The sequence below is a fragment of the Myotis lucifugus genome, unplaced genomic scaffold, assembly GCF_000147115.1.
Source record: "Myotis lucifugus unplaced genomic scaffold, Myoluc2.0 scaffold_90, whole genome shotgun sequence".
Taxonomy (NCBI): Eukaryota; Metazoa; Chordata; class Mammalia; order Chiroptera; family Vespertilionidae; genus Myotis; species Myotis lucifugus.
Window position 1 is genome coordinate 969,984 of NW_005871138.1, and position 12,078 is coordinate 982,061.

The 12,078-nt window shown below is 41.9% G+C and overlaps 1 protein-coding gene across 4 annotated transcripts in view; it reads left to right on the top strand.

Moving 5' to 3' along the window:
- The window catches only part of RAB7A (RAB7A, member RAS oncogene family), a 43,998-nt gene that overhangs the window by 28,017 nt on the left and 3,903 nt on the right, over window positions 1-12,078 (top strand). For 2 of the 4 annotated variants that reach the window (XM_023756148.1, XM_023756149.1), the window contains 4 exons: window positions 996-1,080; window positions 1,167-1,293; window positions 7,833-8,051; window positions 10,371-10,499. In XM_023756148.1, coding sequence (XP_023611916.1) covers window positions 1,186-1,293; window positions 7,833-8,051; window positions 10,371-10,499 — 456 coding nt within the window. In that variant the 5' untranslated portion in view covers window positions 996-1,080; window positions 1,167-1,185. The remainder of the gene's footprint in view (window positions 1-995; window positions 1,081-1,166; window positions 1,294-7,832; window positions 8,052-10,370; window positions 10,500-12,078) is intronic. The other 2 variants (XM_006091313.3, XM_014458039.2) reach the window with 1 other exon arrangement.

A 12,078-nucleotide genomic window follows, 5' to 3' on the forward strand; every position in this document is an offset into this window, starting at 1 on the left:
AGGATTGCAAGGCACTGCTTTTAGTCTTGTGTTAATCAGACTTGCCTGAAAAGAAACACCAGGCCTTGGTTCCAAATGCTTCCTAGAACCTCTAATTCAGGTGACCTGGATTGGAGAACTCTGCCTTAGGCTGTGTCTGTATTTTCAGGTCATCTGCATGTGAAAAGGAATGTGCTCCTTTGTGGGAAAGAAAGGTGGTGTTATTGGCCCTGAGGAAGGCTTTTGCATTCTATCCATCCTGCCTAACTAACCTCATCAGGAGAAAAATCATACATGGTCTCTTGTTTAACTTTCTTACTGAAAAACATGTCTGGAAGGAGCATACTTTGAGGTAGATTCTGGTATGGTGGAATACTGGTGCTTTTTCTCTGACAGATTTGAAACTTTGAAGCAGCTGGTTGGCTGACTGCCCTGTGTATCTCAAATCCAGTGGCTGTCTCTTGCTATTATTTCTTGGACTGAATAACAACCATTAAATGGAGAGACACCCAAGACAGCGGAGATATTTTTGGAGAGTATTTGCTGGCATCCTTCTGGAAGGGAAAAAAAGGTTCTACCTGCTGAATTGTCTGTACCAAAACTTAAAAGCAGTATCCTGGCCAGTGTGGCTCAGTTGATTGGAGCATCGTCCCTTACACCAAAAGGTTGTAGGTTCGATTCCAGGTCAGGGCACCTACATAGGTTGAGGATTTGATCCCCGGTTGAGGTGTGTGCAGGAGACAGCCAATCCATGTTTCTCACATTGATGTCTCTTTCTCCGCCCGCCCACCTCTCTCCCTTCCACTCTATAAAATCAATAAAATACATATACAGGGTGTCCCAAAAATATATATACACACTTTGAATACCTATTAATTCCAATAGGTTAAATCTGAAAAGAAAGAAACATCAATTAAGCTATTAGCTGTTAAGTGTATATACATTTTTTTGGGACACCCTGTATATATCAGCTTTTAACACGTGGCCCACATCTGTATCCTGTGTTTTTATCCCAGGAGAAAATACAACCTCAAATGAGTAATGCTGGGAATTTTGCTGTCTGCCCTGTGTGTGAGCTCAGTTTCCCGTTCTTCACAACAGGCAGGTTCCTTCAAAGCTGCAAGTATCAGAATCAGCTTTGCTCCCTTCCTAGTTGATTTATACTTGTGGTTTTTCTCCAATTTCAGAGTTGGTAAGACATCACTCATGAACCAGTATGTGAACAAGAAATTCAGTAATCAGTACAAAGCCACAATAGGAGCAGACTTTCTGACAAAGGAGGTGATGGTGGATGACAGACTAGTTACAATGCAGGTAAGCACACGTCTCAACAAGCCTTGTTAAAACAAGTTCATTGAGTCTTAACCCTTAGTTCATGTCGAGACATTTCCCCTCCCTGTTCTTCAAATCGCATTGTTACTTTCATGGATCATTCGCTACAGGTAGAATTGCCAGATAAAATACAAGACCCCAAGCATGTTTCAAATATAGTATGAGACATACTAAAAATTTAACTTGGACTTTCTGGGTTGTTTTGTTTTGTTTGCTAAATTTAACACAGGTCCCTACTTGTTTTTCCAAAATATCTAATTTTTTTCCTTTCTTACTATCCTTGCCTAGTGCTTTAGGCAGAAAAAAAAAAAAATAATAATCTTTGTCTCCCGTCTAGGTTCTTGCAGCAGTCATTAGTTTTCCTGGATTTTAATTTGTCTTATCGATAGCTGCCAAAGTTGTGTTTCTGTTAAGCCAATCTGTTTGTTTGTTTGTTTCATGTATCAGCTTGATTTTTCAAGGGCTTCCCTTTCTACAGTTAGGATAAAATATGGTTTTTTGAAAGCCTTCACATTCTGGTTACAAAATATTCTTCATTCCTGCCAGTTCTTCCAACTCATGTACACATGACTGTGCTTCCATTGAGGCTCCTTAGTCACATATACACCTTTCCTGAAGTCTCCACCTTTTGTCCAGATGATGTCTTGAAACTTCTTCCTTCATATAAGTTTCCTCTCCATATTATTAAAATGAAGTCCTTGGATGACTGAGTTTCTAGAGACAAATACATTGTGTCCTAGCAAGCACTAGATTCACTGCAATGTTTGAATGATACAAGTTACATTCAATGGTAGAAGTTTTTACATGTGTTAATTTTGAGCTGTGACATGCTCCCAGAGAGTAAGGATTTGATACTTTCTTTTTCTTTTTTAGTATTTTTTTTATTGAAGAGAGGAAGGGGGGGGGGGGGAGAATGAGAGAGAGAGAGAAACATCAGTGATGAGAGAGAGTCATTGATCGGCTGCCTCCTACATACCCCCTACTGGGGATTGAGCCCATAACCTGGACATGTGCCTTTGACCAGAATCAAACCTAGGACCCTTCAGTCTATAGGCCAATGCTCTATCCACTGAGCCAAACCAGCTGGGGCAGGATTTCATACTTTCTTGACTCACACATTCAGGACACAGTTATTCTGGATCTCCCTTCCTTACCTCCCCCATACATGTACCTGGAGATGTTCAAAATATAACTCATATTTTCTCAAGAAGCCAAGCTTGAGAAAAGAAAATTTCCAGATTACAGGAAAGAAGAGAGAACTGAAAGTTAGTGATAAGCTCAGGGGCTCCTGCTGTGGTGATTTGCACTTGCATAACAGGAACTTGAGTTGTATCAATTAGCAGAGACAGGAGTTGTGACTGTACAAGGTGGGGGAGCTAGAACTGAGAATTCCCTTGGAAACATATGCACCTACACACTTGTCTAGGACTTTGGAAAGATGTGAAAACAGGACCAAACACCTTGACCAAAGAAAGTGGCAAAGCTTGTGTGTGAAAAATAGGCTTGGGGCTTTGCCTCCTTGTTGGAGAATCTCAGTCCCAGTATGCTCATATGTGTATTGAGTTTATACTCTGCACACAAATCTTTGGAAGAATTTAAAGTAAATCCTATCACTGTGGGCAAAAACAAAGATGAGATTACTCTGTAGGGACACTTATAAGCCATGGACAGAAGATGAGCTCATAGCCACATGAGGAAATAATATACCGCAAAAAATGTTCACAATGACTAGAGACTTTTGAAAAAGGAATAGAAACCAAATGAAAAGAGATACTATAAAAAAAATGGGGATATGGAAAACTTACAACTTCAAGAAGTGAAAAAATAGTCATTGAAATAAACTAAATAGCCAGTTAAACTGCAAATTAAAGTAGCTGAAGAAAACAGTAAACTGTAAGAACTGAGCAGATTGTCTCTAAGAAAACTCAAAACTGCAGAACACCAAGAAGCAAAGTCATAAGAGCAAGTAGAGAGAAAAGGCAGATTACTTACAAAGGACCAACAGACGGATGAGTTCTCAACAGCAACAGAAGGCAGAATGAAATGGAATGCTTTTGGGGTGCTGGGGATAAAGTACCACCTGAAGATTTTACACATATGTGCTGCTTCCTACACCAGGAGAAACAGACCTAGAGAACCAAGCTGTGGTATTGATAGTCTTGTGGACGGATTCGGAAGTCAGAGCCTAACCCCTCAGGGTTGGGAGCCCTTATATTAGAGCCACACACACTGGTAATCTGGGATCCTGGAGTAAACACCTGGAGAACCACGGGGCGCTGAGTGGAGTCCAGAAAGAGTGGAACAGAGAATGTATTCCTGAGAGGTGAACAAAAGGCCGGCCCTTGTGGGTTTTTTCCCCCTTGTGCTTTTGCAGCCAATTTAAAAGACGAAGTAAATGAAAACGATCGTCTTTGGACAAAGGCATCATCATCCTAGATCTTGAGGTAGCCTCACATATTTTTCGGGACCTTTTAGCAGCTTACAATAAAAGATAATCCAAATAAGAAAACAGACAAGAAGAGCCAGTGGAAATGGTGATTTTAGAGTGTTTTTTATATTCACAGAATTAAGGCAATCTTATATATCTGCATAGAAAAAAACTAAAGTCACATAGGTTAGTACAACTTCTGAAAATGAAATACAGTAACCAAAAGTTGAAAATTCTGAGATTTTTAGTGGCAGTTAAGAATGAGGCCTGAAAGAAGAATGGATGATTCTCTCTCATCATTGATGTTTCTCTCTCTCTCCCTCTCCCTTCCTCTCTGAACTCAATAAAAATACGCCTTTGAGAAAACTGACATTAAAATGGCAGTATTAGAATTTTTACATTAGACTAGTAGGTGTATTTTGAATGTAGAAAATAAAATGTTTCAATTAAAATATTAAAAATTTTGAAAGATCACAGCCATGGAACTTTTTTCTAAGTTTGAAGTTAAATTAATTCTGGAAACTTGCTAGGAATAACTGCTCTCCACCCCCCCCCCCACCCCCCCCCACGCACACACACTTTTCAGCTTTTAAGAAAAAATTCTTACTTTGCCTTCTTTGTGTATCTGGAATGTCAGATACCCATTTGCTTCCACCCAAGAGTTCTTACATAGTTCTCTTCTTGTGATTCTATCCTAAAGAAGCAATCTGAAATATAGAAAATGCTTTGTATGTTCATGTTTATTATTAAGTTACTTATAATATGAAAAATTGGCAACAATGTTTTTGTAAAAAACAGGAATGTAGTTATTCACTGAGTTTTCCCAGTTTTTGAGCAACAATAAAGATGTGAGTTGTTGCTGGGGTGAACACCATGGTGTTTTGCGGGGCAGAGGAGTGATATGAGAGAGCTTGTAGAGTGATGTGTGGTATAAAGTTTCAGCTACATAAAACCCTACAATGTGGGTAAGAATAAGACATGAGCTAGTGAAGATGTTTTCTGGGCAGGTGCCAAGTGATTGAGTTTTTTCTTTTGATTATCCAAATTACATAACGATATTATTTCTCTAAGGAAAAATATTTTATTAAATTTGTCCAAGCCTAGATTTAAAATGTTTCTTCCCTATTTTCTCTTTTTAGGAATAGTTGTCTCTTTCTACTTTCCTTATTCTCCCCCACTTTAGTCTCTTTTTATGAGAAAAGGTTTGCTTTGTCACTCTAAGAGATATATATTCAATGTAGAATTTTGAAAAAACAGAAAACCGCAAAGGCGAACATCACCAGCAGTCCCTGAACTGGTTATCTACTGTCAGTAGAGATCCTATTTTGCCTACTGTGTATTTACTAAATGCTTATTGTATTGGGAGCAGGCAGGATTTAGTCTCCACACCCTGCTGAGAAGCAGATAGAATAATTCGATTTGAATTTGTCTTTTATTGCCCTTTATCCTTACATATAAGCCATCATCACATCATCATTCGAGTGGCTGCTTCCTTTACCCAGTCATTTGAGCTGTATACCTCATGCGGACATTCATGACAGCCTCCCAACTCCATTCCCACAATCAGGGCCAACCTCTGTGGCTGCTTGGACATGTAGAATGGTTCTTCCCAGAGTAAGTAGTGTGTGTATTGGTTAGAGTTGCCTGGGAAGGGAGTGGGTTACCAAAGTCAGGCTCCCTGCTACCAGAGGTGTGGCCAAGAGTCTGGTCGACCATGTTGTCATGTACTGATTGTGGAAGGCCACGTACATCAGAGGAAAGGATGAGGTGGACTTCTCAGAGCTGCCCTAACAGGAGTAACCTTGGGGCTTCTGGGAATTATTATTCAACAGAAAGCTGAGATACGCTCTCTGCTCACCACTGACACTGGTAACCAGAGTAGCTCCTTCCAGCCTGCCATTAGCCTGGTCTACTTTTGACCAATCTATGAGAGAGAGTGTTCAGCCTATGTAGTCGTGTTGCTTTTTTGAAGCTTCTTAAAGGTTTTAATGCTGCCATTTCCAGTCTTCCAAACAGTATTTAAGTTATGGCTCTGCTCCTGTTTGCCACTGTGTCATCTGAGCCAGTTCCCAACAGTAAACCTACTGTCTAGAATTGCATAGTATGTTTTAGGACTCCTTTTGGAGAGCGTTGTAGGAGGTATTGGGTTTAGAACATCATGAGCTTTGTTTACCTTGGTAGTAATAAAGAAATGTTGATCCCATAATACTGCCTTGTCCTACTTTATTGCCATTATGTATATTTACATATTCTAACCAAGCAGCCTACCTCATTTTACTTAATGAGGCTTCTACCTGAAGGGGAGCTTAGCCTGTGGCCTGGGTACAGTTGACATGTTCTCCACGTGTTCAGGATTACTGAGAGGCAGAACTGACTGACTGAGAAGGGTTTCAAAAAGGAGCTCAACCATCCTTTTGCAAAATCTGATTCTGGATAGAAAACTGGACTGGCCCAATCCATACTCCATTTTGGTTTGAACCCCAGGCCTTTGGGGGAGTTGGCTGGTGATTTGGACATAAAGTTGGGATTTATTAGGGTAATGAGGATGGTCCACGTTTTCATGTTGTCCTAAGTGGTTTTCCTATAAACAGACTGTGGATCCAATAGTTGAAGACCCATGTCAACAGGAAGTAACTGCATGCTACTTCTGACCCAGGCACTCTCCTAAACCAGGTGGCTGTTCTCAGACACTGTCATCTCTCTAGGCCAGGGGTGGGCAACCCCTGGCACGTGTGCCAAACATGGCACGCCAGTAACTTTTGCTGGCACGCGAAACCCTCTCATATAATCTTCCATCTACATTTTTTTTCTTAATATCGACTTTTTTATTTTTCAGATAAATTCAGTGTAGGTGCATCTTAGATAAATAAATAATTTTACATAACAAGTTATCTTAAAGACCATAGACATGGATTGACGAGAGAGGGGAAGAGCAATTTCTATGCCTCTGCCTTAACTCTCCCTACCTTCCTAGATCCGACCAGTGTTTTGGTTTCATCCATGTATGCTTGTGAATCTTTGTTCTCAGTGATGAATTTTGTTAAGTCTCATAATAGGAGTAGCCTGACGGATGAAAGTAGTAGCTCGTGCATATCTCTGAAGGTCACAAAATATAAACCTGATGTAAAATCTCTGTCATCAGTGATGCAGCAGCAAAAGTCCCATTGATAATATCAAATGGAGTCATAAAGTTTTCTGTCGGACTATCAGTGTACATGTATACATTAAAAAATAAATGTATTTTTCATCATCATATACTGTGTTTTTGTCGCTCCAATGAATTTTATTATTTCTTCAAGGTTCTTCACATACATACACCTTAAGAGATATCAAGTAGGCGTAACATGTTCTCAAAAAATTAGGGTAGGCACGCAGAAGAATTTTGAGTCAGAGATTTTGCTGGTTTTGGCACGCACTCACAAAAAGGTTGCCCACCCCTGCTCTAGGCTGACCAGATGGCACTGTTAGAGATCTAGGTCAGTGAGAAATCCACCCTTGCTCTTTGAACCTAGCATGGCAATGTGTGATGAGAACTTTGAGCTGGTCACTAGGGTCTGGTGTTCTTTTGATTAAAAGCTAGCTTTCATCTGTACTCTAGAATGTGTACTTGTTGTCTTTATCTCTCTGTCAGGGTTTGTTTTTTGTTTTTTTGCTTTGATTTTTATTTGAGGTATAAATAAAACATAATAAATAAGCTGATTTTTTAAAACTATATGCAGTGAAATGCATAGATTTATATATACAATTTAGTGAGAAATCATCTCCCTATATTCACCCCCAGACAGTTCCCAGAATACATAAATGTTCATTTTTATAGTGTGAATATTTCATAAATATCTGCCAATGTGACTACCACCTGGATTAAGATAAAATTGTCTAGGCCCCAGAGTTCACACTCAGTGTCACCCCTCATAGACACCTACTCACATTTATGCTATTTGTCTGGGTTGTTTTAGATACTCTGGTAGTGAAATCTGTTTCCTGAATTCTGAAGTTGCTTGTCTCTGGCTGGCCCCGTAATCCATCTCATATCCTCTGGCTTCCCTCAGTCCTGGTGCTCCTACCCCAAGGAATAATGTTTTGTCTCTCACAGATCTGGGACACAGCAGGACAGGAACGGTTCCAGTCTCTCGGTGTGGCCTTCTATAGGGGTGCAGACTGCTGCGTTCTGGTATTCGACGTGACTGCCCCCAACACGTTCAAAACCCTTGATAGTTGGAGAGATGAGTTTCTCATCCAGGCCAGTCCTCGGGATCCTGAAAACTTTCCTTTCGTGGTGTTGGGAAATAAGATTGACCTTGAAAACAGACAAGTAAGTGCTAAAGATGGTGGGAATCATAAATGTGGAGGCTTATGAACCTACCCTCATGTAGGTTATGGCTATTGGATCATAGAAAAGGCCTTCTTGACACTCACGCACGCACTCCACACACGCACTCCACCCCTGCCCTCCACGCACGCACTCCACCCACATACTCACACACGCACTCCACGCACGCACTCTACCCAAGCACTCCACCCAGGCCCTCCACGCAAAGAAAAAAGAAAAAAGAATATATAAAAAAAAGAAAAGGCCTTCTTTTAAAAGTGACAGCTAAGTTTGGGATGACAGGTGCTGCTTTCAGCTTTGATTGGTATAATGCCACATGCCTCAAGGACCAGTACCCCATATGTCTGTGTGCCCCATGGGGGTGAGGGGTGGAGGAAGGAATAGCTAATGAGTTACGTGCTCAGCCCTTGGAATGGAGTCTTGCTGTCTAACTGGGTAAAGGCATGCCATGTTGGCTTCCCTGTGGTAAAATAGGGACTGTGAAGTCTGCAGTGGTGGTCCCTTTGAAGTCATGTCAGCAAAGCAGCAAGTCCATGGTGAGGTGCTGCCTGTACTGGCCACCCCTCATGGTCTGTCCTAGTGAAACAATTTGACGAGGGTATGTGGTATCTTGCATTTTGGTCTTTTGGATTTAAAGACAGAATTACCCTGGCAAGTGTTAACTGGTTGCATCAACCTGCACACCAAAGGGCCTGTGTGGGAAGCAACCAATTGATGTGTTTCTCTCACATCGATGTTTCTCTCTCCCCCTTCTTCCCTTCCACTCTGAAAATCAATGGAAAAAATATCCTCAGGTGAATATTAACAAAAATAAAGTCAGGATTGAATTTAAAGCCTGGCTTATGCACTCTTTTTTTTTTTCCCCCTAAAGAGGCCCTGCCCTGCCTTTTCTTAATTTTTATTTAATATATTTTTTATTGCTTTCAGAGAGGGAGAGGGAGAGAGAGAGGTATAAACATCAATAATGAGAGAGAATCATTGATTGGCTGCCCTCTGCATGCTCCCCACCAAAGATCGAGCCGCAACCTGGGCATGTGCCCTGACCGGGAATCATACTGCAATCTCCTGGTTCATAGGTCAACGCTCAACCACTGAGCCATGACAGCCAGGCTGCACTGTTAATTTGGAAGTATTTCCTCTCCTATGAGAGACACTTGCTTCTAAGGGACCATGTGAATTTGAAGGGTTCTGTGCTAAGCCCAGAATTGCTCCAGTATTTTCACATGAGAGTGTGAGCTACCTTTAGACCAGCAGCCTTTAAGGACCAGGGCACAGGAGACCTGGTTTAAATCCCAATGCTGGCCCAGCTGGCTGTGATACTGGGCTATTACCTCTGGCCTCTGAGCCTCAGATCCCTTTCTGCACTTAAAAGTAGGGAATTAGGCCCAGCCGGCATGGCTAAGTGGTTTAGTGTCAACCTATGAGCCAGGAGATCGTGTTTTGATTCCCGGCCAGAGCACATGCCTGGGTTGCAGGCTCCATCCCCAGTAGGGGATGTGCAGGGGGCAGCTGATCGATGATTCTCATCATTGATGTTTCTATCTCTCTCTCCCTCTCTCCTCCTTTCTAAAGTCAATAAAAATATATTTAAAATAAAAGGAAGGAATTCGATTTTGTCATTCTCAAGTGCTCTCCCAATGCCTCAAGGACCTGCCTCGATCTTCATTGGTGTAGAAGATTGCTTTGAGCTTTGAATAAAATTACTCTGGTTTACTTTCATGTAGCATTTCTCTTGGGAACATAGGCTTTTTCTTAAGGTTTATTTCTGACCATTAATCTTTTTCCTAAGTGAATTAGTCCTGCTCTTGTACCTGAAAATGGGCTGGGGTAGAGGAAGGAATTAGGATATGAGGGTCAAGAGTGTTGTTGAGAGCTGCAGAATTCTTTGGCACTTTGGTGTGTGGCACAGGTGACATAGCATTAGCAGTAATGGGGAAGGGACTGCAAACCTTAAGACCAAGCTGTTAGGCATTTCCTGTGCTGGGACCTCTGAAGTCCCAGGAGAGACGATTCATTTCTTCCTGGGCTGGCTTCTTATTCCCTTCACAAGCTGCTTTTATGTATAGCAAAGGGTCAAAAGCCATGGGTTGTAAGAGAATGGGCTTTGAGTTTGAATCCTAGCTATACAATGTATAGCCAGCAGGTCTCTCTCCATCCCCTACCCACTGCACATCCTCATGCCTGAAGCCTGTTTCCTCACCTGTGCTACCTGTAGACTAGGGACAATAATCCTCCCTGGGAAGGGCTGAGTCAGTGCTGGCTACTTCTACTATGAGCACACATGCCCCTGCTTCCTTCCAGGTGGCCACGAAACGAGCACAGGCCTGGTGCTACAGCAAAAACAACATTCCCTACTTCGAGACCAGTGCCAAGGAGGCCATCAACGTGGAGCAGGCATTCCAGACGATTGCACGGAATGCACTTAAACAGGTGGGTCTCTGGCAGCTGTCTGGCTCCCTGAGGTGATGACTGGCCATTGACCCAGACCCTGCCTGGCTTCCTTATTCTTAATCTTCTTTCCTAGCCGACTCTTTTCCATGTAGCCAGGAAATGTTTTTCTGGGAAGTAATGGCATATTCTGCTAAAGCTTCTAGAAATGCCACTTGGTTATGAATAACCTGAATGATGCAGGGCAGTGAAGACTTCAGCTGAGGCTACCCTTGTTTGGCTGGGCATGTTCTCATTTTCTTCACATGCTAAGGAGATCAGGCCACTTGGAGGCCCCTGGTGGGATTACTCCTGTTCATGGAGGGGATAAACTTGACTTTGAACCCCAGCTCTGTTACCCATCAGTAGATCTAGTTGATCATTGATGAGCTTCCATCTCTTCATCTCTAAAATGAGAATAGCAGGGTTGCACAGTGGTTATATTGACTAAATGAGATGGACTGACTTTTGTCATCAGAAAGGTTAACCAGAAGCTCTAGGAATTGTATTCCTTGAATAAAATTTTCCTGCATTTTCTTTCTTGTGTTATTCACTCAACTATTCACAGATAAAATGGTATGTGTTGTCATGTGGGAGTTGAAGGCTTTTTTGATTTAGCAGCTTCATAAGGGCCAGTGAGTAAGGCAAGTCATGAAGCATTGTCAGTCATGTGTGGTAGTCAGGCACGGATTGAGAGGTTGTCAGAGGTGAGGTGCACATTGGGCATGCAGAGAACATTTGAAGGAGCATGTAGTGGTTGTAAAGGGCCAGGCGGGTTCTACTTGCTCCAGGAAACTGTATAGATGGCAGCGGGTCTTAGCAGGATAGGGCATCTGGACCTGTGAGCAGGGAGAAATTTGGAATGAGTTGTTCCAAAGACGGGGCTGCATTGAGTGTTCCATAATGAAAAGGGACAGCCCTATCCAGCGAAGAATTGGTCCACCCAAAATGCCAGGAGACCCCACTGAGAAACACGGATACAGCGGGAAGGACCTGACCAGGATGCAGGCTTAGCCTTTTTGTCTCCCTCTTTCCCCCAGCTTTAACCCACTCTCACACTTAGATTAATAACCTATTGTGTTTTTCCTGATTGCATGCAAAATGTATGAGAAATAGTTTTCCACCAGTTCCCTGTTGACTACCATCACTGTTGGAGTTTTTCTCTTTGAATATTGCTATCTCTATAGCCTTACTATAATGCTTTTATTCTATAAGCTAGCCTCACAGGACTGAGATTGTTAAAGTGAAAGCCATGTATATTTTTAAGAGATGATACCAGATTGCTTTCCCCAGGGTGAGTAATATGTACTTTAGTTCCCACTAGCAATGCACGTTTTCTTTTACCTCCTTGTCAGCAGGTGGTAGCCATCATCTGTAACTCTGCTGACACTCTGCCAATCTTTGGGTTTTCTCTGCTACAGGTAGCCAGTACAGCACTTAACCTGGACACCTGTCAGTCCTCATAAGCTCTTTGTGAACTGAAATTAACTTCACCTGTATTGAAAGTAATTTTTTTCCCAACTCTGCTGTTTTTATATACTATATATAAACACATTGTATGCAGGAAACATATTTATACGTT